Below are 26110 nucleotides of genomic sequence, written 5' to 3' on the forward strand. Positions count from 1 at the left end.
ATGACCACATGTGTTTTCTTACAGAAGCAGCAGCCAGTGAAGTCAGTGAATGGATTCTACCAGCTGACTGGTGTAGTCTCTCATTTGGGAGGCTCCGCAAACTCCGGTAAGTAAATACCTTAAAACACACACATGCAGATGCACAATACATATGACATCAGCTGAATTCCAAATCACTCCCTTCTCCTCAGCTTTTAATTTGCATGTTCATGTGTGCCTCTGCCGTATACACAAGCATCCCAAAGCTGAGGGAGTCAATATTATCGAGGGTGAAGGCCAGGGATCATCAACTAGATTCAGCCTTGGGTCCATTTTATTTCTTAGCCAGATGGGCAGGGGTATGGAACAAAATTACAAATAGTTTGTAGACCGCAAATTGACCGTAAGAAGCCCAAACAGATATAATATTTGACTCATTTCAAACCTAGCTTACATTTGTGTACAATCACATATATCTCTTTATTGTGCGTGGGAATACTTTGAAACAGATTTCCAAAATGATCATCACTTGGAGCTGATTTGCTGCTGTTTTTACAGTCTTTTAACAATTTCATTTTATTTGTTCAGAAAACATGGGGGGCCAAATAAAATCACCCTTGGGCCAAATTTGTCCCATGGGCCGCCATTTAGGGAACCCTGGTGTAGGGAATAATTAGACCCTCCAATAGCCACTTCGGCCAAGCGTGCAAGACTGCAGGCTTCAGAGTGAAGTGTCATCCCGACAAGCACTGCAATATGTTTAGAGTTTGCGCAGTTTATTTCAAAAGAATGGAGAGGCATGCCTAATTATATGTTACGTGTATTTGTTTATCTCTGATTTCAAAACTTGACACATGTAACAGATAAAATACCTCCCAAATGAACTGTTTAACTGTTACAACACACTCTATTACCCACAAAAGCCTTGACCCTTGACCTCTAGTCTGTCTTCCTTGTTCCACAGGGCACTATATTAGTGACATCTTACATGCCAGTGGAAACTGGTTCTGCTGTAACGACAGCCAGGTGTCAATGTCCAATGAAGCCACTGTGCTGAGGACCAGAGCCCGGAGTGCCTACATGCTCTTCTATATGTTCAGGTACTGCTTTCTCTCACCATCTATATTCTTGTGTTGCTATATATGTGTACGGTTCCTTTCACCCTACAGGGCAGGAGAGCGGGAGGCCCCAGCACACAGGGCCTAACAGGGCCACCTGCACCAGCCCCAGCCTAAACAGGGGCAGCACCTGGACCGGCCTCCAAACACTCAAACATGCCTCAACAGGGGCAGCACCTGGACCAGCTTCAACACCCCCAGCCCAGCCTCAACATGGGAAGAACCAGGCCCAGTCTCAACATGGACAGAACAAGACCCAGCCCCAACACCCTCAGACCTGCCTCAACAGGTGCAGCACTCAGCCCAACTTTAATCATGCGGCTCAAGGGAGACTTGCTCTTCATCACTTGCATGAACATTCTTTCAGTAGCTCATGTCATAAATATCTGTCCTTGTTTTGACTACTTCACCTAATGTATAAAGCTCATGTAAAAAAACATATAAAGTATACACACTAAATGTAGTACACATGTAAATGTGGTGGATAGAGTGTGTGATTATTTAGAGGGTATAACATCCCTTCTATTTGGTTTGGTTTGAAATCCTCCTGTTGTGAAATACACTGTGGTGTATAACTTCTTATTCAGCATGGTCAGACTGGATGATCTGCAATATTCAACATTGATCCAGGTCCCCAGCATGTCAGGAGATGACTTGTGCATGCCATGCAATTTTAATAAAGACAAACAGATTTAAGATGACTCCCACCAGTCTTACTGTGATAATATACTACATGATATGACTCCCACCAGCCTAAGTTTATAATATACTACATGATATGACTCCCACCAGTCTTAGTTTATAATATACTACATGATATGACTCCCACCAGTCTTAGTTTGATAATATACTACATGATATGACTCCCACCAGTCTTAGTTTGATAATATACTACATGATATGACTCCCACCAGCCTTAGCTTATAATATAATACATGATATGACTCCCACCAGCCTTAGTTTGATAATATAATACATGATATGACTCCCACCATCCTTACTTTGATAACATAATACATGATATGACTCCCACCAGCCTTAGTTTAATAACATAATACATGATATGACTCCCACCAGTCTTAGTTTATAATATAATACAGGATATGACTATATATCATGCTATATGATGTACGTGTGAATTTACAGGGTCACAATTTTGGATGTGATGAAAATGATTGGGATCCTGTTAATTGACATATACACTACATATATCCTGACTGAGTTTACAGCACCACCAGCCTTCAAATGGAGAGCACATTATGGCTCTCACTCTGTGACTGGTGGTGTAGGGGGAAGTTGACACTAGATAATGATCTTAGGTCGGTTATGCATTTCCACCAAAAATGGTTAAGGATAGGATTGGGGGAGAGAAACCTGATCCTGGATCTGTAGCTAGGGGGAACTTCCCTCCAGAGTGTGACCGGCCACCAACGGCCATATAGGGATCTTTCTATCTGTGCTGTCTGTGAAGAGTTACTCAGAATGAAAATGCAGAAGTTCTGAAAATATCTCCATAGTTTCAGTTTGACAGATTTAATAGAATAGAAAGAAGAATTTATAAAACGTCACCTGTTTAATGACAAAAAGTTCATATTTCCACCCTGTCTTTTAGTACAACATAACATATACATACTGGTTACATCTAATGACACAACTCTCTCTGTACTGATTCCACTGTTCCACATGACATCTACCTACATGAACTATTATACAACTCTACAGCGCTACTCTATTCCACAGGAGGAGAGAAAGCATCACACAGATCCTTAGATACAGGGACAGAGTCAAAGGTGTCCCTCTGGTGGATGTAGTACTAACTACAGGTACAGCTGTAGTGTTGGTAACAGAGACCTGGGTGGATGTAGTACTAACTACAGGTACAGCTGTAGTGTTGGTGACGGAGACCCAGGTGGATGTAGTACTAACTACAGGTACAGCTGTAGTGTTGGTGACAGAGACCTGGGTGGATGTAGTACTAACTACAGGTATAGCTGTAGTGTTGGTGACAGAGACCTGGCTGGATGTAGTACTAACTACAGGTACAGCTGTAGTGTTAGTGACAGAGACCTGGGTGGATGTAGTACTAACTACAGGTACAGCTGTAGTGTTGGTGACAGAGAACTGGGTGGATGTAGTACTAACTACAGGTACAGCTGTAGTGTTGGTGACAGAGACCTGGGTCGATGTAATACTAACTACAGGTACAGCTGTAGTGTTGGTGACAGAGACCTGGGTGGATGTAGTACTAACTACAGGTACAGCTGTAGTGTTGGTGACAGAGACCTGGGTGGATGTAGTACTAACTACAGGTACAGCTGTAGTGTTGGTTACAGAGACCTGGGTGGATGTAGTACTAACTACAGGTACAGCTGTAGTGTTGGTGACAGAGACCTGGGTGGATTTAGTACTAACTACAGGTACAGCTGTAGTGTTGGTTACAGAGACCTGGGTGGATGTAGTAATAACTACAGGTTAACTACAGGTTATCAGGCTTTCAGTGCGCAGTTCTCGTCTAGAGCTTCCGACGATAGTTCCCCGTCTAGAGCTTCCGACGACAGTTCCCCGTCCAGAGCTTCCGACGACAGTTCCCCGTCCAGAGCTTCCGACGACAGTTCCCCGTCCAGAGCTTCCGATGACAGTTCCCCGTCCAGAGCTTCCGACGAGGTCCTACAGTCCGGAGCCCGCAGAGACTGTCCCACAGTCCGGAGCCCGCAGAGACTGTCCCACAGTCCGGAGCCCGCAGAGACTGTCCCACAGTCCGGAGCCCGTAGAGACGGCCCGCAGAGATGGCCCCCAGTCCGGAGCCTGCAGAGACGGCCCACAGTCCGGAGCCGGAGCCTGCAGAGACGGCCCACAGTCCGGAACCGGCGCAGCCAGAGTCGCCCTACAGCCCTACAGTCCGGCGCAGCCAGAGTCGCCCTACAGCCCTACAGTCCGGTGCAGCCAGAGTCGCCCGTTTCGAGGGTCCCCAGTCCGGGGTTGACGGAGAGGGACCTCCCTCTAGAGGCGCCACTGAAGTGGGGTTAGCCAGTGGTGGAGTGGGGTCTGCGTCCCGCTCCTGAGCCACCTCCGTAGGGGGGAGTATTGGGAAGGGGGGGTGTTGCAGAACTGTCGGTGACGATGGCAACCCTCCCTTCCCTCCCCTGTAGTTTTGGGATTTTTTGTTGTGGGTTATTGTTTTGTTCGTTTTTGTTTCAGGTGCATCTGGGGTCTGCACCTTTGGGGGGGGGGACTGTCACATCCTGACCAGTATAAGGGGTTATTTGTTATTGTAGTTTGGTCAGGGCGTGGCAGGGGTGTGTTTGGTTTGTGTTGTTGGGATTTTGGGGTTAGTTGTATGGTCTTTATTTTTATATTTCTACATTCCCTTCTAGGTGTTGTATTTCTTTGTTTTGGCCTGGTATGGCTCTCAATCAGGGACAGCTGTACATTGTTGTCACTGATTTGGAGTCATACTTAGGTAGCCCTTTTTCCACCTGTCTTTGTGGGAAGTTGTTTTTGCACTGCTGTGTGTAGCCTGCAAGACTGTTTAGCTGTCGTGTTTTTTTTTCTTGTTTTGTGTAGTGTTCAATAAAAGTTAAGATGAGCACTCAACCCGCTGCATTTTGGTCCAATCACTACGACGGCCGTTACACTATGTTTCTCAATGTGTACACCTTTGCTCTTCAACAGAGCAGCATTTTCAAAAGGGATGGAGAAACTTTGACTACAGTTTGTACTTCCTCTCTACTGAGAAGAGAACCTGGGAGGCGAGAGAAGCAGTGCTGGTGATCATAAACAGCAGAGAGGAACAGGAGAGAGGGGGGGAGAGAAAGAGGGTGAGGTGTGAGAGAGAGAGAGAGAGAGAGAGAGAGAGAGGGTGAGAGAGGAGAGGAAGGTGTGAGAAGAGAGAGAGAGGGGGGGAGAGGAGCAGAACTGGTGATCATAAACAGCATAGAGGAACAGTTGAGAGAGGGAGGAGAGAGAGAAGACAGAAGAAGGGAGGGGGGAGAGGAAGGGAGGGGAGCAGACCTGGTGATCATAAACAGCATAGAGGAACAAGTGAGAGAGAGAGGTTGAGTATATTCATCAGTACACTAATATGTGGGCAGTTTTTTAAAATATATTAAAAGTGACCGTTTTTTATCTTTCTCAACAACAGACATTTCTCTTGAGAACCTGGATTGGTCTGACTGACTCTGTTACTGAGAAGACCTGGAAGTGGGTGGATACCATATCACTGACCACAGGGGGAGATATTTGACCATTTTACCTTGTGATATGGAGATACAAAACAACAATGATAAATTGCTTCCAATCATGTTCATCAAAATGTATGTTTCTACTCATGAATGTCATTCAATGAGAACTATAGATGTATTATAGAAACCAGGTAATAATTACATATTACAAAGCTCTGACGAAGGCCGTGAGGCCGATACGTAAAGCTTATTAAATATCAGTGATACTATCAAGAGCAGTGTGCGGTTTCCTTTTTCCTTCATCTTGTTCAATTGTTGCCATGCACCTGCAAATAAGATTGCTCAGATGTGCGAGTGCCTTTTGAATGTTTTAATAATTACATATGAAAATGTAACTGAAAGAGTAAAATAAATGTGTTGATGGCCAATTCTTGATAATGTATGATCATCTTACAGAGTGTCTTTAAAGCTGAGAAAACAGGACTATGTCTATAACCGAGGAGGATGTTTTTACCACAGTGTCTGACTGTCTGGTTCTGTGTTGTTTAGGTACTGGGGGACAGGACAGCCTGATGATAGAGGGCAGGAGGACTGTGTTGAGATATACTATAGACAAGATGACCCTGTACAGACATGGAATGATGACAAATGTGGCACAAATCATAACTGGATCTGTGAGAAAGTGTTGTAACAATAACTGTCTCTCTCTCTCTCTCTCTCTCTCTCTCTCTCTCTCTCTCTCTCTCGTAGTCATGTTAATGGTTGTGTTGGTTCCACTTTTCTGGGCTCCATTATTTACTTAACAAATAAGGAATACTCATAATGTGCATTGAGATAGTTAGAAGTCAGACATACAACTGATGTCTCTCCTGAGTTCTGCCCCGAACAAAAGAAAGACAGAATCTTATACCTGAGATCACACCTTATATGATCTCATGTCAAACCTTGCATGTTCAGCTAAAAGAACAAGTTATTCTTAACACAAGGTTTCTGAGAACCTGTCTCAGCAGTATGCAAATCTGCCCTTGTTTCAGAGAAAAACAGACGCTGTCTCTCTGTGTCTCGCTATGACCCTCAGTCCGTTTTCACACCTTTTCTCACAGACGCCGGGCTGCTGGTTTTGGCAGACAGCTAGACACAGAGAGGCCTCAATATTCAGCTATACAGTGAGCATAAGTACAATGGCACGTAAGCAAATTAATAACAACATAATCAATGGTGGGGGTCTTTAGACAACCCCCAAAATCAACATTAACCCTTCAGTTGGACAAGGTCCTGAATGGTTAGGTGATGATTCCACGTAGTGATTAAAGTGAGAGATGAACTCACCATAGAGGTGAAATAATGGTATTGCAGAGTCTGTCTCAAAACTCATTGGAGAATATAATCCTAGGGGAGGGACCTTCAACCTTCTCCTCTAATAGGGTTGAGAAGGAGGAGAGGAATCGAAGAAACACAAACTGAGATGAGGAAGAAGAAAATTAAGAGAACGACAGAAAGAAAATAAGAATAGTTATGTTAAGATTTAATAAAAGGAGTAGACATACCTTACTGGGTACACATTGGTTGAATCAACATTGTATCCATTTCAATAAAATTGCGCTGAACCAATGTGGAATAGAAATTGAATTGACGTCTCTGCCCAGTGGGACTTTACTCTGTAAAATGCTTGTATTAATACTTTTTATTTGGAACATGTCATGTGATTTGCCATAGTCTTACACAGTGATCATTTTCAAGGCTCTGACTGTAAACTAATAAAGAAACAATGTCCCAGCAGGTGTACTAGCTTCCTGATTGGATGTGATTGGATCATTAAAGTAGCGTGACCTGAACACGACAGAGGGTAGAACTAAGAGGCACGTACACGGGCACACAAGCATCCACACACACAACACATACACACACTTCTGAATAACTCTTCACACAGATGTCAGTATAGATAGAGAACAGACAGCATAGAAAGAAAAAAAGGCCCCTATATGGCCAATGGTGGCTGGCAACAGAGCACAGGCCATAACGTGACTTCCTTATGAACAATGATACAAACAGGCCTTGTAAAGTATAACTTCCTGCTTGATGTTGATTGGATAGTTAAAACCTTCTAGCAACTGTAGTGGACAATAGACAAAGAGCAGAGAGGTACCTGGTGCCCACATTAGACCAACAACTCAACTATTTGTCAATACAGTTAGAATCATGCAGTAGATATTACCATTAGGAGTCAGTTAGAAAGGTAATCATACAGTAGATATTACCATTAGGAGTCAGTTAGAATGGTAATCATACAGTAGATATTACCATTAGGAGTCAGTTAGAAAGGTAATCATACAGTAGATATTACCATTAGGAGACAGTTAGAAAGGTAATCATACAGTAGATATTACCATTAGGAGTCAGTTAGAAAGGTAATCATACAGTAGATATTACCATTAGGAGTCAGTTAGAAAGGTAATCATACAGTAGATATTTCCATTAGGAGTCAGTTAGAAAGGTAATCATACAGTAGATATTACCATTAGGAGTCAGTTAGAAAGGTAATCATACAGTAGATATTACCATTAGGAGTCAGTTAGAAAGGTAATCATACAGTTAGTTAAGATGGATGACTACATCAACGACCAGGTTATTGAAGAGAATTAGAACAGAACAACGAGGAGAGTGAAGACTGAGACCCATCACTCAGGTGAGAACTAAGAAAACTCTCTATCACGGAGACTGAAGCACCTCAGTGATAAAACACAATCACTGCACCTCAAGCAGATTACACACACACACGAACACACATACACACACAGATTTACAAAAACATATGACTAAAAACACAGAAAAATGCAAACTGATAGCAAGTCCCAGTGGATGCATTTTTTTATGATTACCGTCAATTATGCAAATAGATGTATGTTTTAAGTGTATTCAGAGGTATTATAGAGGAAATCTGCTGTTCAACCTAAACAAAGTGGTCACCCCACCACTGATTTTGTAAAAGGCTGAGGAATGGGGCTGGAGAAATGTAACCACTGTTAAATTCATAGACAGAGCTATGGATGCAACAACTGATCATCCATCAACATTATAGTTTTAACTGTGTTTTGAGGCTTTTCGTACAGTTTATTTACAATAACATTGTTTACAAACAATTAAAAACAAAATCTTATATTTTGGGTTCTGATGGGGTACAACTGTTGAACTAAGCTGATGAGGCATTTATAAGTTATCATCTTTATGAATGGATTGGTAAAACAGCTGTGAGAAACTATTGTCCTATTGTGGCCGATTTTGTAACATCCTCTTTTACTTGTGTGTGTGTGTGCACGTGCGTGTGATTGTGCGAGTGTATGAGTGTGTTTGTGCTTTTGTGTGCGTGTGTTTGTGCGTATGTGCGTGTGTGGGTATGTGTCCTCACCCTCTTATATGTGTGTGTGTGTGTGTGTGTGTGCGCATGTGGATGTGATTGTGTGCGCATGTGTGTGGGTATGTGTGTGTGTGTGTTCTCACATCCGTGTGTATCTTCTCAGACCTGAGGATTCAGGTAGAAGACTACAGGATGGTTGCTGTGATCTTTGGGATACTGTGTGTTCTACAAGTCACTCTCATCTCCCTGAGACTAGTCTGTGAGTGTATTCTTATCTAGTCATTACACTATATCAGACTTTCACAACAAGCTCCAAATTCAGATGTTATCTGTATACAATAGCTAAGTTCCTCCTCTGTTACAGACCAGTTACAACAACCTGACTGAAGAGAGAGGCCAGCTACAGACCAGTTACAACAACCTAACTGAAGAGAGAGGCTACAGATCAGTTACAACAACCTGACTGAAGAGAGAGGCCAGCTACAGACCAGTTACAACAACATGACTGAAGAGAGAGGCCAGCTACAGACCAGTTACAACAACCTGACTGAAGAGAGACACCAGCTACAGACCAGTTACAACAACCTGACTGAAGAGAGAGGCCAGTTACAGACCAGTTGGAACAACATGACTGAAGAGAGAGGCCAGCTACAGACCAGTTACAACAACCTGACCAATGAGAGAGACCAGCTACTGACCAGTTTCAAAACCTCTCTCTCTCTCAATTCAATTCTCTTTATTGGCATGACGTAACAATAAGCCAAAGCTTATTTTGGATATTTACAATATAAAAAAAGAGAATCAAAATTGTCAACGGGACAACAGTAACAACAATAACCAAGGGTCATAATAACCATACATTCAACAATAAAAATAAGCACACAGTAGAGTACATGTGCAGGTTGATTGGTCTGTTAGACACTGTCCCTCAACTTATGGCAGGCAGCAATGCCAACCCACAGCTCTCTGCGTCCTCCCCCAACAGGACGGGTAACCTATCCTCATCAGAGAGGTCTTTGAAACCTTGAATAAGGGTTTCAAATTTGGGAAAATGACACTCTAATTGTTTTATATTTTTGACATTTTGTCAGGAAATGCAGCTCCGTCTCAGGTTCTGCTGTTGTGCAGTGGTTGCACAGCCTTTCCTCTACAGGGAGCCAGGTTTTCCTGTGTCTACCCTTCTCAATGGCAAGGCTGTGCTCACCGAGCCTGTACTTTGTCAAGGTTTTTCTCAGGTTTTGATCAGTAACCATGGTCAAATATTTAGCCACGGTGTACTGTCGACTTAGGGCCAGATAGCACTGCATTTTGCTTTGTGTTTGTGCTTGTGTTTCGCAATAAGCAATGTAGTTTTGTTTTGACTGTGTTGTAATTTGGTTTATTCTGATTGATTGGATGTTCTGGTCCTGAGGCTTCAGTGTGTTAGTAGAACAGGTTTGTGAACTCAGCCCCAGGACCAGCTGGATGAAGGGACTCTTTTCTTTGCTCAGCTCTTGGCATTGCAGGGCTTGGTAATGATATGAGAGAGGGTCACTGTATTTTAGATGTTTCCAAAACTGAATTGCTCTTTTTTGAGTTTTTATTATTAGTGGATATTGTCCTAATTCTGCCCTACATGCATTGTTTGTAGTTTTCCTCTGGACATGTAGGAGAATCTTACAGAACTCTGCATGCAGGGTTTCAATGGGGTGTTTGTCCCATTTGATAAAATCTTGTTTTGCAAGTGGACCCCACACCTCGCTGCCATAAAGTGCAATTGGTTCAATAACATATTCAATTAGTTTTAGCCACATTTTAATAGGTATTTCAATTTGAATTTGCTTTTTAATGGCGTAGAATGCCCTGCGTGCTTTCTCTCTCAGTTCATTCACTGCCTCATTAAGGTGTCCAGTTGAGCTTATTTTTAAACCTAAGTAATTGTAGTGTATACAGTACTCTATATATTTTGTACCAATTGAGAACTTTGGTCTAATTCCCTGAGATTTGGATCTTCTCTGGAAAATCATTATTTTAGTCTTTTTGGGGTTTACTGCCAGGGCCCAGGTCTGGCAGTACTACTCTAGCAGGTCCAGGCACTGCTGTCGGCCATGTGCTGTGGGTGACAGCAGGCTTAGGTCATCTGCGAAGAGTAGGCATTTAACTTCTGAATTGTGGAGACTAACACCAAGGGCTGAGGATTTTTCTAGAATAGTGGCCAATTCGTTGATGTAAATACTGAAGAGTGCAAGGCTCAGATTGCAACCCTGACAAAGGCCCCGCCCCTGGTTAAAGAATTCTGTTATTTTCTTGCCAATTTTAATGCTGCACGTATTGCCAGTATACATTGACTTAATTATGTCATATGTTTTACCCCCTACACCACTTTCAATAACTTTGTAGAACAGTCCTGTATGCCAAATAGAATCAAATGCATTTTGGAAGTCAATAAAGCAAGCGTATATTTTGGTATTATTTTGGTGGACATGTTTATCTATCAGGGTGTGTACGGTGTAAATATGATCAGTTGTGCGATGTTTTTGGATAAATCCAATTTGGCTTTTACTCAAGACATTGTGCTTATTAAGGAAGTTTAGAACTCTTATATTTATATTACTACAGAAAACCTTCCCCAGGTTACTTTTCACACAAATGCCTCTGTAATTGTTAGGGTCAAATTTGTCTCCGTTCTTAAAGATTGGGGTTATGAGTCCTTGATTCCAGATGTCAGGGAAATAACCTACACTCAGGATCAAATTAAACAGTTTTAGTATAGCCAATTAAAATTTTGCACTAGTAAGTTTGAGCATCTCATTTAGGATGCCATCAGGTCCGCATGTTTTTTTTTACATTTGAGAGCCTGAAGTTTCTTATAGAGCTCCTGGTCAGTAATTGGGGAGTCCAATGAATTTTGATTGTCCTTTATAGCTTTTTCTAATCCATTTAACTTCTCATGAATTTAGCGTTGTTCTGCGTTTGTGTCAATTTGAACGGTGTTGTAGAGTGTTTTAAAATGGGTTGACCATATGTCACCATTTTGTATAGCTAATTCCTCTTGTTTAGATTTCTTTTAGTTTTTTCCAATTTTGCCAGAAGTTGTTTGTGTTTATGGACTCCTCAATTAGTGTCAGCTGCTTGCTGTTGAACTGTGCTTTTTTGGTTCTGAGTGTACGTTTATAGAGTTTTAAAGTCTCACAGTAATGAAGGCGAAATTATTACAATTATATTTGGGTCTCTGTGCTTTTGGTTGGATAGAGTTCTAAGTTTTTTCATCATAATTTTACAATCTGCATCAAACCAGTTGTCATCTGTGATCTTTTTTTGTCAATTTCAATTGTGTTCTTTTGCCGTTTGCCTTAATATATAGTTGATGTTTTTTACTGCTAGATTGATGCCTTCTTTACTGTGTAACAATGCCTCCTAGTAGGAGGGGTGGTGTAGGAATCAGGAGCAGGAGAGCAAAGAGTTCCAGTGGCACAAAACGTTTAAAAGGCGGTCCCGAACTCACAGTACAAACAAGAGGGAAAAACCCGCACAAACGAAGTCGCCACCCACAGGGAAACTACTTACACACACGGAGGAGATACCTCCACTCCTAAAACAAAGTCTCGAAAACACACGGTAACACTACCGAAACAAATCGAAACCCCATGGTGCAGGCACGCACCCCTAACATGAAATACATACAAACAATCCCGCACAAAGCCTAGCATGCAGCGGGGTGTAGATGAACCCACCGAAATCAACTAACTGAACACAGGTGTGAAAAAACAGACAGACACAAACGAAAAGGAAAATGGATCGGTGGCAGCTAGTAGGCCGGCGGCGACGACCGCCGAGCACCGCCCGAACAGGGAGAGGAGCCACCTTCGGTGGAAGTCGTGACATACTGTGAGTGAATGTGGTATCCAGAAAGTTATCTAAGAGTGTTTGGATATTTTGGTTCCAGGTTGCTTTCTGGTATTCTTCTGTGCTGTTTTGGGCCCATCTGTATGAATTTCTGATGTTGTACAGTTTACTGGCCTGTGAATGTGTGGTTGATTCCATGTCTGTTCTTTTGAGGAATAACGTAATTTGGCTGTGATCAGACAGAGGTGTTAGTGGCTTGAAAGTGAATGAGCTGAGAGAGAAGATGTCAATGTCTGTAATCATATAGTCTACTGTACTGTGGCCAAGAGGTGAGCAGTAGGTAAATCTCCCCAAAGAGTCCCCCCGTAACCTACCATTGTCAAAGTACAGACCCAGGATTCTACAGAGCTGCAACAGATCTCTTCCGTTTTTGTTGACGGTGCTGTCAATGTTGTTTCTATGGGGGAGATTAAGACAGTTAGAAACAGTATGGCCTGTAATAAAGCTGTCTCCTCGTGTGCTCGTTAGATCAGGTAGTGTTCCTGTGCGTGCATTTGTGTCCCCACAGATGAGCACATTTCCCTGGGCCTGGAAATGGCACGTCTCTTCCTCAAGGATTGGGAAGATCCCCTCTGAGTAATATGGGATTCTGAGGGGGGATATATATTGCGCAAAGGAACACATCTTTTTTCAGTTTTAACCAAATGTGATATTTACCAATTTTGAGGGGATCAATTCGATTTTGTAGTTCGGATTTGTACCAAATGATCAATCCTCCAGAGTCTCTGCCTCTATTGACAGCGCGGTGTTTCTGTGATGGCACAATGACCTCTCTGTAGCCTGTTGGACAGTGAGTGACAATATCAGCCTTACACCATGTCTCCTGCAGAATGATGACGTCAACATCTTTCAGATTTTTGTTGAACTCCAGTGCTAAACTCTTCAGTCCAAAGGTTGATGAGTTTAGGCCCTGAATGTTCCACATGCTAACTGATATGGATTTCATGTTGTAAAAAGAAAGAATAGCAGTCAGAAATACAGTAACTATTAACTAATAAGCTGTTAAGAGCGAGATAAACAAGATAACAGCTAACATTTTTTCTGTTATATTTCTGTCCTATTCATTGAACAAGTAAATTGTAGTACAATAGGTGTGTGTGTGTGTGTGTGTGATGTGTGTGTGTGATAGAGAGCGCTGGTCCTGCTGTTGGGCCCTGTGGAGTGGAGGAGGGCCAGTTCTGGGCCGTGGGGCTTCCTCTCTGGTCTGGTAGAGGTGGTGGTCTGGTGTGGGGTAGTAGGCTGGGCCCTGTGGAGTGGAGGAGGGCCAGGTCTGGGCCATGGGGCTTCCTCTCTGGTCTGGTAGAGGTGGTAGTCTGGTGTGGGGTAGTAGGCTGGGCCCGGTCCGGTCTGGCTAAGCCGATGGAAGTGGTGATGCTCTGTTGGTGGGTGGGGCCTGTGGGGTGCGCTGGGTCTGGTGGGGCGTTGAAGTGGCCTGGGGCTCCTTGGTGGTGCAGTGGTCTGGTAGGGGTCTCTGGGTGGTCCTCTGTCCAGTGCGGCATGGGGTGTTTGTCTACCAAGTGCCACGTCCTTTAGAGACTTGGCAAACATCCCTACTGTCTGCTTCCTCAGGTGGGAGTGGTCGTGCAGATGCTCTGGGGTGATTGTTGGGTGGTGAGCAACGTGTACGTTCGGGAGTAGGCCACACCCTCTGGTGATGTCAGCGTTGACTTTCTGAATGGTACGGCGATGAAAGTCTTTGCGGGGCAGCAGAGTGGAGATGGTGATGTGGGAGTTGGGGAACCACTCAGAGGCCCTCTCTGCTACTCTGTTGACCAGGCTGCCTACTTTCTCCTGTTCCTCTCGCAGGTTGTTGGTGCCGGTGTGAATAATGATGTGGCCTGGTGTGCCAAAGTCAGGCTGAGACAGGATGTGGAGTGCACCCTGTGTTTTTGGGCATCATATTTTGCACACCTTGTGTTGGGGAAAGAGTTTATCTTCTTGGATGAATTTCCCATTTGAGTCAATGAGGATGGCCACCTCAGTGGGTTTTTACCAGATTAGTGCGTTTACGGTCTGGGGCTGGAGTACACAGGGCCTGTGTACATGGAGGGGTGTGTGGGTGTGTGCCAGGGGGGGTCAGAGAGCTTCTCTCTGTAGTAGGTGTCTCCATGTGAGCCTCCTTGCTGACTGGGGGTGTGGGTAAAGTGTTGTCGGTATGGGGGGGATTGTGGGTAAAGGTGGGTCAGTGGGGTTGTTAGGGGTGGTGAGGGGCTGCAGCTTCTCTCTGGGAGTCTCTACAGTCTGTTCTCTGTGCTGTAGCACTATCTTGATGACAGACCTGTGCTAGATCTCTCCTCATGGTGGCCTTTACCTCCTCAAGAGCGGTGGTAAGGCTCTCTCTCAGCTCCTGAACATAGTTCATCAGCTGGGTCCTGCACTGGTTGATCTGGTCCTGTAGAAGCTCTGTGTCTGGGCTGGTGGTGGTGTAGCTGGGGGGCTGGTCCTTCAGCTCAGTAACCCATACCTCTAACACAGCCAGCCTGTCTCTCAGCAGGCTGATGGTAGTGTGGTCTTGGCTCCGGTGGTTGTAGGCAGGCAGGAGGGGAGGATAGCCCTGCTGTTGGGGTGGATGAGGTGAAGGGAGAGGTCGGGGTGCAGTCCTTTTCTTTTTTGCTTTCCGCTATCTTCGTTAGGGTGGGGAAGTCCTGCACAAAACAGCTGAGTGCAGCCTCACTGCCCTGGACCATGATAGTGCCGTTCTGGTACATGTTTACCGTCAGGAACCTGTTTTTCTGGTCCTTATCACTGTCCTCAAAAATGTGGATTTGCCTTCCCTTGCAGATGCCTTTCTTTGTGGTATAGTTGAAATGCCTGGTTACAGCTGTATGGCAGGCAGTAGTGTGTTCTGTGTAAAATAACAGGTTTGTAACAGTCCTGTATTGTGAGCAGTCGACAAACGAAGTTTCTGGGTTCTGCCTCAGAATTCTGTGTTTAAAATTGATTCTTCCCTTCTCTGATTTGATTTCTGCTGGGTATTCAACAAACAGGGAGAAAGTCTCTCAGTCTCTGCTGATGCTGTTGCTGCTAGCGCTGCCTCAGTGGCCATGTTGCTATGGTTATCACCAGTAAACAGTTAGAGCTAGACGGTAAGCTAGCTGACAGATTTGAATTTGGCTAGCTACCACGATGAATATTGGTCTTTTAACTCACTCTCTGTCAATATTTTCCTCCTGTGTTGATCTTCAGTTGTACAATTTGATTACCTATACAGTTTTTGCTAATTTAATCGTGTCAATCTCGCTCTTAACAACCAAAAAGTTATAACAAGTCAGGAGCTGTTCTTCTGCATGACTTCTCTGTCTCTCTCTCTCTCCCTCTGTCTTTCTCTCTCTCTCTCTGTTTCTCTCTCTCTCTGTTTCTCTCTCTCTCTGTTTCTCTCTTTCTTTCTCTCTCTCTCTTGCTCACTCTCTCGCTCTCTCTCTCCCTGCATCTCTCTCTCTCTCTCAAGCCAACACTCGCATCTATTGTTGTATTAGCTTGTTGTTCTATTTCCTGACATTGTAGCATCCTCTATACCAGTAGTTATGTTTCACACACCATCAGAGTCAACATGACACTGCATGCATTGCATTTCATCAATTCCAATTCAAATACTTTCTTCTTACTTACTACAGATATTTACATGCTCCAATTTAGGCCTGGTGATAACATTCTCAACAGTACAACAGTACCAAACCACCAACACATACACTGTATAGGAGTTGACTGTATCACCAATCAATGAGTGTAGGAGAGATATCAAAGGATGTAACTTAATACTCTTTGACAGTCAGTCTTTGTTGTCAAGTTACATATAAGCACAATATCAAATGCTCATATTTGACTGTTGTTCCCCCATATGTGTCCCAAAGGAGGGAAGTGAAGTGGATGTTTTCAGTGGTTCAACCAGCTGTCTGTCACGACTTCGGCCGAAGTTGATGCCTCTCCTTGTTCGGGTGGTGTTCGGCGGTTGACGTCACCAGTCTTCTAGCCATCACTGAGTTGGCCTGCAGGGACACCACTCTCACCTTTGACCAGCTGGTGGACCTTTCCATCTGGTTGGATAACCTGCTGGCTACCCGCGGACGTCCAGATCAGGGTCTGTCGATTCCATCCCCCATCACCACCGCTCCTTCGCCAATGGAGCTGGGAGGTGCTGCTATTAGGGCGACCGGAGGAGGGGCCGGTCCATGCACCATCTGTGGCCGCAGAGGGCACACTGCCGGTCGGTGCTGGGGAGGTTCCTCTGGGAGTCAAGGCAGCAGGCAGGGCACTCTCGTGTCAGCGCAGGTGAGTCGGCACCAGGCTCTCCCAGAGCCCCCTGTTGCTCACTTGTTTTTGTTTATACATTTTCCAGATTTTTCCCCGCATTCCCAGCATAAGGCGCTCGTAGATTCAGGCGCAGCTGGGAATTTTATCGACAGTTCATTTGCCCATAGTTTAGGGATCCCCATGGTTTCTGTGGATATTCCCTTCCCTGTGCACGCCCTAGATAGTCGACCATTAGGGTCAGGGCTAATTAGGGAGGCCACCGCGCCACTGGGCATGGTGACGCAGGAGGGTCACAAGGAGAGAATCAGTCTCTTATTATTGATTCTCCTGCGTTTCCTGTGGTGCTGGGCCTACCCTGGTTGGCTTGTCATGACCCCACTATTTCGTGGCAACAGAGGCCTCTCTTGGGGTGGTCACGGTGTTTAAGGGTTTCCATCGGTGCTACTACGGTGGAAAGTCCAGACCAGGTCTCCACCGTGCGCATCCCCTCTGAATATGACGATTTCACTCTCACCTTCTGTAAAAAGAAGGCTGCTCAATTACCACCCCATCGACAGGGGGATTGTGCGATAAATCTGCTGATAGATGCAGCACTGCCCAGGAGTCACGTGTATCCCTTGTCGCAAGAGGAGACGGTGGCTATGGAAACATATGTCTCCGAATCTCTGGGGCAGGGGTACATTCGGCCCTCCACTTCACTTGCCTCCTCGAGTTTATTTTTTGTGAGGAAGAAGGATGGAGGTCTGCGCCCGTGTATTGACTATCGAGGCATCAACCAAATCACTGAGGTACAGTTACCCGCTACCTCACATAGCCAGTGTGATCGAGTCAATGCACGGGGCGTGTTTCTTCACAAAATTGTATCTCAGGAGCGCTTACAACCTGGTGCGTATCTGGGAGGGGCACGAGTGGAAGACGGTTTAGTACCACCTCAGGACACTATGAGTCCCTCGCCATGCCATACGGGTTGATGAATCCTCCATCAGTCTTCCAGGCCTTTGTAGACAAGATTTTCCGGGACCTGCACGGGCAGGGTGCAGTGGTAAACCACAGAAACAGACAGACTCAGAGTAGAGACAGAAACAGACACAGACTCAGAGTAGAGACAGACACAGACACAGACTCAGAGCAGAGACGGATACAGACACAGACTCAGAGCCGAGACGGAAACCGACACAGACTCCGAGTAGAGACGGAAACAGACACAGACTCAGAGCAGAGATGGATACAGACACAGACTCAGAGTAGAGACATACACAATCACAGACTCAGAGCAGAGACAGAAACAGACACAGACACAGACTCAGAGTAGAGACAGACACAGACTCAGAGTGGAGACAGAAACAGAAACAGACTCAGAGCAGAGACAGAAACAGAAACAGACACAGACTCAGAGTAGAGACAGACACAGACACAGACACAGACTCAGAGCAGAGACAGAAACAGACACAGACTCAGAGTAGAGACAGACACAGACTCAGAGCAGAGACAGAAACAGACACAGACTCAGAGACTGAAACAGACACAGACTCAGAGTAGAGACAGACACAGACACAGACTCAGAGCAGAGATGGAAACAGACACAGACTCAGAGCAGAGACAGAAACAGAAACAGACTCAGAGTAGAGACAGACACAAACTCAGAGTAGTGACAGAAACAGACACAGACTCAGAGACTGAAACAGACACAGACTCGAAGCAGAGACAGACACAGACTCAGAGCAGAGACAGACACAGACACAGACTCAGAGCAGAGACAGAAACAGACACAGACTCAGAGCAGAGACGGATACAGACACAGACTCAGAGACTGGTGGGAGTAATATCATGTATTATATTATCAAACTAAGACTGGTGGGAGTAATATCATGTATTATATTATCAAACTAAGGCTGGTGGGAGTCATATCATGTAGTATATTATCAAACTAAGACTGGTGGGAGTCATATCATGTATTATATTATCAAACTAAGGCTGGTGGGAGTCATATCATGTAGTATATTATCAAACTAAGACTGGTGGGAGTCATATCATGTATTATATTATCAAACTAAGGCTGGTGGGAGTCACGTGGTGGCCAGTGTTTTGTTGATTTCACACTTTGGTTGACTGATAAAGAGTTTCACCACCATAATTCACACAGACCCAGGACAGTGCATTGAGAAGACACAGCTACATACGCATATTAGAGGTGAGGTTAGAAGTAGAAGTTACTGTATTTGATCACAAGTGTGTTAAGATGTCAGAGGGAGTCTATGAAAACTCATATGGATTTGAAGACGATGAGCCTGATGCAATGAAGAACACAGACATTGATGGCCAATTATATGGCAACGTTGGAGCCTTCAAGCCCAGTCCAAGAGATGGAGTTGTTGCTTCTGGTAAGATTGCATGAACAAACACACACACATACCACACAATATATTAAACAGGTGAGATTACACTGTATTACAAAACCTTTATTTGTCCCAATCCTGGATAATACTGTAAAACATATTACCAAAGATCTTTAATCATTTGTGATTCAGTACATTTTCAGTGGTGGAAAATACTCTCGGGAGATACTTTAGTGTGTCTGGGGCTGCTATGTGTTCTAGTAATCTTTGACAGTCAGTCTTTGTTGTCAAGTTACATATAAGCACAATATCAAATGCTCATATTTGATTGTTGTTCCCTCATATGTGTCCCAAAAGAAGGAAGTGAAGTGGATCTTTTCAGTGGTTCAACCAGCTATCACTCAAAAACTCAACCAATCAGGTTCATTAAGAGAGAAGAGAGCTGCGGCCAGTTATGTCGCCATCTCATCCTCTCTGGTTAAGCATACCCACCCTCAATATCCAATTGGAGCAGTTTGTAGTCTCAAATCTATTGTATGGACATTATAATGACCCATGTTTGTAGTCCTGGACTTCCTGAACATGTTGATGTATATTTGGGGGTAAGCAGAGGGTCCAAATCAGCAGAAAGGTGAAAGGAAGGTGGAGTTCTGGAAACTCCCTGAATTCTCTTGGGGCTGTTACATATGATATTTAATATATGTTAACAGCTAGTCTTTGTTCTCCACTTCCCCTCTATGATCTATATCTTCCTGGTATTATAGTGTTCTGTCCATCATCACAAATAGCAAGTCCCATTCTCTGGACAGGAGGACTGTGTTGAGATATACTCTGGACAAGATGACCATGTAGAGACATGGAATGATTTCTATTGTGCTGCAGAAAATGGTCTATCAATAACCACTGTAACAATCTCTCACACACACACACACACACACATACACATACACACACACACAAGCACGGACACAAGAAGGCAAACTTGTTATATTTTTGTATTAGCATAGCAACAACTGCACGTGTCTTATTTATGATACTTCCCTAGAGTTAACACCTACAGCAGTCACACAGACAGAGACACACAGATGACTCAGAGATGGAGATATCATTAGAAGCAGAGACTTAACGTATAGAGGGCTTGCATTTGACGTACGACGCCTCCTGGTGGCCATGTTGGAAACCACCACATTAATTCTAGAAGCAGAGACTTAATGTATAGTAGACCTACATAGAAAGAAAGACCCAGGCATTGTTAAAGGTGTCAAAGGTCATCTATGCTGAGCCAGATATGAACAAGAAGGTCAAGTTTGACAGAGTTGAGATGGAGGAGAGGATTGTGGATATCTACGTCAGTGAGAAGACAGCAGACACTGCTCCTAATAATGGACCAGGAGATCCGTACTCAGGTAATACACTCTCAACCCTATTAGAGCAGAAGGTCCAAGGTCACCCCCCTAGGATTGTATTCTCCATTGAGTTTTGAGTAGGAGGGGAGGAGAGAGGATGTGAGGAGGAATTGAGGAAATATTAGTTGAGAAAGAGCCCATAGGTAAGTCTGTCATACCACTATTTCACCTCTATGGTGACTTCCTCTCTCACTTTAACCACTAGTTGGAATCATCACTTAACCATTCAGAACTGTGTGTGTGTGTGTGTGTGTGTGTGTGTGTGTGAGAGAGAGAGAGAGAACATTGTCATGGTAGGTTGATTTTACATCACTTTCTCACAGATCCAGTTTTGATATTTTCCACAATTGTAATCATTCCATGTCTTTACAGGGTCATCTAGTCCTATGTTTTTACAGCATTACAGACACTGGCAAAGATGAGCATACCATTATCAACACATTTTTTTTCACTCATTTTCCATTACATTTTTAAATGCAAGTAGTACTTGGCTTCTATGATACATCTACAGTTCTCATGGAATGACATCCATGAGTCAAAACATATACTTTTAGGAACATGATTGGAAACTCTCTCTCTGTGTTTTTCTTGTAGTCTAGTAATTACTATGCTGATAAAGTCCTACAGTATGTACTGTAACTCACCACTGTGTATTTCCAACCTGGTCTCATTGCATTTCTTATTATTCTGAACGTAAATCCGAGTCACTCCATTTAGTGTAATATGATAGGTTTCATATGACATATATCAATTTGTGGATGTCCATGATCCATTTTGTATGTTACAAATTACAATGTCTATGATGTTACGAATTACATTTTGCATGATATGTTACGAATTACAGTTTGAATATGTTACGAATTTGCAAAAGGTACAATATGTTACGAATGTCCTAAACATATGAATTCTACTAACATCAGCTAGCTGGCTAACGTTAGCAAGGCTAGGAGATAACTGTAACTGGTCACTATATTTCCTGTTAATGTGTGAAGCTGTATCTTTAACAACCACAAGTCCCCCTCAACAGGAAGAGAGATGATTTGAGAAAACATCACTTTAAAGTGTGATTTTATCTCATTGATGCTATGTACAGTACCTGTGTCCACAGAGCCTGATAGCTCAGGGAAGAGATCCTCCAGAGTTGTTGCAGTGTGTCTGGGGCTGCTGTGTGTTCTACTGGCTTGGATCATAGGCCTGTCTGTCTACTGTAAGTCTTAAGTTACAATTCCTACAATTCACCAGCATTCACCTACAATTCACCAGATTATCTATTTTATTGATAAACTTTGTTGTTATAACAGATGATGGGGTCTCTAAGAGCTTCTTAGCCTATAAGACCAACTCATCTGCAGAGAAAGAACAGCTACAGACCAGCTACAACACCCTGACTAAAGAGAGATACCAGATACAGACCAGTTACAACACCCTGACTAAAGAGAGAGACCAGCTACAGACCAGTTACAACACCCTGACTAAAGAGAGAGACCAGCTACAGACCAGTTACAACACCCTGACTAAAGAGAGAGACCAGCTACAGACCAGTTACAACACCCTGACTAAAGAGAGAGACCAGCTACAGACCAGTTACAACACCCTGACTAAAGAGAGAGACCAGCTTCAGACCTGTTACAACACCCTGACTAAAGAGAGAGCCAAGCTACAGACTGAGAGCGGGAAGTTTACCAATCTCAGTGAGTAAATCTACAGTAATAAATTATCATTAACAATACACAACTGATCATGAGTCTGTGTTCTTTCATTAAGTGTCCAGTGTGATAAATTGAAGGAAATTTGTATTTTCATCATTATTTTCAAACCTGTCTTGAAGGCTGGCAGAAGTTTGAATCCAGTTTGTACTTCCTGTCTACTGAGTCTAAAACCTGGAAGGAGAGCAGAGAGGACTGTCTGAAGAGAGGAGCAGACCTGGTGATCATAAACAGTGATAAGGAACAGGTGAGAGGGAGAGGGAGAAGGAGAGGGAGAGGGTGTGCAGGGGGTAGATATAATCAAACATAAACATCTGTTTATTTATCTTTCTCAACAACAGACATTTCTCTTCAACCTCAAGAAGGGAGTCTGGATTGGTCTGACTGACTCTGTTAATGAGGGGACCTGGAAATGGGTGGACTGCACCCCACTGACCACAAGGTGAGAGATGATAACTATTCTATCAATAAGGCTCCATTCAACCTTTTTCTATGCAGGTTACTGATATTGATGATAGCAGTCAACACAGTTAACTATCAGATGACAAATGTCTACATATTATTTAGTATTATGATGTTGTAACTGTGACGTCTTATTGTTGTTAACCCTGTAGGTACTGGTATTAACCATGATATCAGACTGTTTTAACCCTGTAGGTACTGGTATTAACCATGATATCTCACTGTTTTAACCCTGTAGGTACTGGTATTAACCATGATATCTGACTGTTTTAACCCTGTAGGTACTGGTATTAACCATGATATCTGGCTGTTGTTAACCCTGTAGGTACTGGTATTAACCATGATATCTGACTGTTGTTAACCCTGTAGGTACTGGTATTAACCATGATATCTGACTGTTTTAACCCTGTAGGTACTGGTATTAACCATGATATCTGACTGTTTTAACCCTGTAGGTACTGGTATTAACCATGATATCTGACTGTTTTTAACCCTGTAGGTACTGGTATTAACCATGATATCTGGCTGTTATTAACCCTGTAGGTACTGGTATTAACCATGATAACTGGCTGTTGTTAACACTGTAGGTACTGGTATTAAACATGATATCTGACTGTTTTTAACCCTGTAGGTACTGGTATTAACCATGATATCTGACTGTTTTAACCCTGTAGGTACTGGTATTAACCATGATATCTGACTGTTTTAACCTTGTAGGTACTGGTATTAACCATGATATCTGACTGTTGTTAACCCTGTAGGTACTGGTATTAACCATGATATCTGACTGTTTTAACCCTGTAGGTACTGGTATTAACCATGATATCTGGCTGTTGTTAACCCTGTAGGTACTGGTATTAACCATGATATCTGACTGTTTTTAACCCTGTAGGTACTGGTATTAACCATGATATCTGGCTGTTTTTAACACTGTAGGTACTGGTATTAACCATGATATCTGGCTGTTGTTAACCCTGTAGGTACTGGTATTAACCATGATATCTGACTGTTTTAACCCTGTAGGTACTGGTATTAACCGTGATATCTGACTGTTTTTATCCCTGAGGTACTGGTATTAACCATGATATCTGAGTGTTTTAACCCTGTAGGTACTGGTATTAACCATGATATCTGGCTGTTGTTAACCCTGTAGGTACTGGTTTTAACCATGATATCTGAATGTTTTTAACCCTGTAGGTACTGGTATTAACCATGATATCTGGCTGTTTTTAACACTGTAGGTACTGGTATTAACCATGATATCTGGCTGTTGTTAACCCTGTAGGTACTGGTATTAACCATGATATCTGACTGTTTTAACCCTGTAGGTACTGGTATTAAACGTGATATCTGACTGTTTTTATCCCTGAGGTACTGGTATTAACCATGATATCGGACTGTTTTTAACCCTGTAGGTACTGGTATTAACCATGATATCTGACTGTTTTTAACACTGTAGGTACTGGTATTAACCATGATATCTGACTGTTTTAACCCTGTAGGTACTGGTATTAACCATGATATCTGACTGTTTTAACCCTGTAGGTACTGGTATTAACCATGATATCTGACTGTATTAACCCTGTAGGTGCTGGTATTCACCATGATATCTGACTGTTTTTAACCCTGTAGGTACTGGTACTAACCATGATATCTGACTGTTGTTAACCCTGTAGGTACTGGTATTAACCATGATATCTGACTGTTTTTACCCTGTAGGTACTGGTAGTAACCATGATATCTGACTGTTTTTAACCCTGTAGGTACTGGTATTAACCATGATATCTGACTGTTTTTAACCCTGTAGGTACTGGTATTAACCATGATATCTGACTGTTTTTAACCTTGTAGATACTAGTATTAACCATGATATCTGACTGTTTTTAACCCTGTAGGTACTGGTATTAACCATGATATCTGACTGTTGTTAACCCTGTAGGTACTGGTATTAACCATGATATCTGACTGTTTTTAACACTGTAGGTACTGGTATTAACCATGATATCTGACTGTTGTTAACCCTGTAGGTACTGGTATTAACCATGATATCTGACTGTTTTTAACCCTGTAGGTATTGGTATTAACCATGATATCTGACTGTTTTAACCCTGTAGGTACTGGTATTAACCGTGATATCTGACTGTTTTTAACCCGGTAGGTACTGGTATTAACCATGATATCTGACTGTTTTTAACCCTGTAGGTACTGGTATTAACCATGATATCTGACTGTTTTAACCCTGTAGGTACTGGTATTAACCATGATATGTGACTGTTTTTAACCCTGTAGGTACTGGTATTAACCATGATATCGGACTGTTTTTAACCCTGTAGGTACTGGTATTAACCATGATATCTGACTGTTTTTAACACTGTAGGTACTGGTATTAACCATGATATCTGACTGTTTTTAACCCTGTAGGTACTGGTATTAACCATGATATCTGACTGTTTTAACCCTGTAGGTACTGGTATTAACCATGATATCTGACTGTTTTTAACACTGTAGGTACTGGTATTAACCATGATATCTGACTGTTTTTAACACCTTAGGTACTGGTATTAAGCATGATATCTGACTGTTGTTAACCCTGTAGGTACTGGTCTCCAAATCAGCCTGATAATGGTGGTGGCCTAGCCATATATGGTGAGGAAGACTGTGTTCACATACAACAACATCAGAGTCCTCTTGAGGCATGGAATGACTTGTCATGTGACAGCAAACTCAAATGGATTTGTGAGAAAGTGCTTTAGCATCACCATGACAACACTCTGTAACACATACAGCAGCCCGCAGTACACACAACTTCCTCTTTTATTCTCTCTCTCTCTCTCTCTCTTTCACACTCTCTCTCCGTCTCAACCCCCCCTCCCCCCACCACACACACACACACACACACACACACACACACACACACACACACACCGTCTCAACTAATCATCCCAAGTTTACAATTGGCTCATTCATCCCCCTCCTCTCCCCTGTAACTATTCCCCAGGTCGTTGCTGTAAATGAGAACGTGTTCTTAGTCAACTTGCCTGGTAAAAGATGGCAAAAAACATTTTTAAACACATGCACGCAAACGCACCTATTATTGTATTTGTTTGTATTATCATATTAATAAAAGTTCTACTTAATTCCTGCTTGTTGCTTCCTGTGTACCAGTAGTTATGTTTCACACGTCATCAGAGTCAACATGAAGTTTGCAACCAGTTTCAGGAAACTAGGCATATGTCGTGGGTCACTACTTCACAGGAGAGCCGTTTCAACGTAAAATTAAAAAGAACATCTAAATTATTTTTTTTTGGACAGAAATGCCTTCTCGAACAAGTGACCTTTCATGTGCCTTAATAACAATCTTGTATGCCAACTGTAAATACGAATACAATTGTTAAATTACGAGACTTGTTGGTTTAGCCACAGAAAAAGCC

At 43.1% G+C, this 26110-nt stretch overlaps 1 protein-coding gene across 1 annotated transcript; it reads left to right on the forward strand.

Annotated features, from left to right (window-relative positions):
• LOC115202007 (CD209 antigen-like protein E) lies at window positions 1–25542 on the forward strand. The gene is made up of 6 exons (XM_029765867.1): window positions 1–106; window positions 1149–1386; window positions 22069–22202; window positions 22340–22464; window positions 22559–22659; window positions 25276–25542. The coding sequence occupies exons 1-6, from the start codon at window positions 1–3 to the stop codon at window positions 25430–25432; spliced, it is 861 nt and encodes a 286-aa protein (XP_029621727.1). The 3' UTR covers window positions 25433–25542.
• Window positions 25543–26110: the final 568 nt, after the last annotated feature.

This window comes from Salmo trutta, chromosome 11, assembly GCF_901001165.1.
Source record: "Salmo trutta chromosome 11, fSalTru1.1, whole genome shotgun sequence".
Classification (NCBI taxonomy): Eukaryota; Metazoa; Chordata; class Actinopteri; order Salmoniformes; family Salmonidae; genus Salmo; species Salmo trutta.

Bases quoted from the DNA above. Each gene is read 5' to 3' on its own strand.
- LOC115202007 (XM_029765867.1), top strand. From the start codon at position 1: ATGACCACATGTGTTTTCTTACAGAAGCAGCAGCCAGTGAAGTCAGTG. The intron at 22,465-22,558 runs GTGAGAGGGAGA...TCTCAACAACAG, and splicing joins TAAACAGTGATAAGGAACAG to ACATTTCTCTTCAACCTCAA. The intron at 22,660-25,275 runs GTGAGAGATGAT...TTAACCCTGTAG, and splicing joins TGCACCCCACTGACCACAAG to GTACTGGTCTCCAAATCAGC.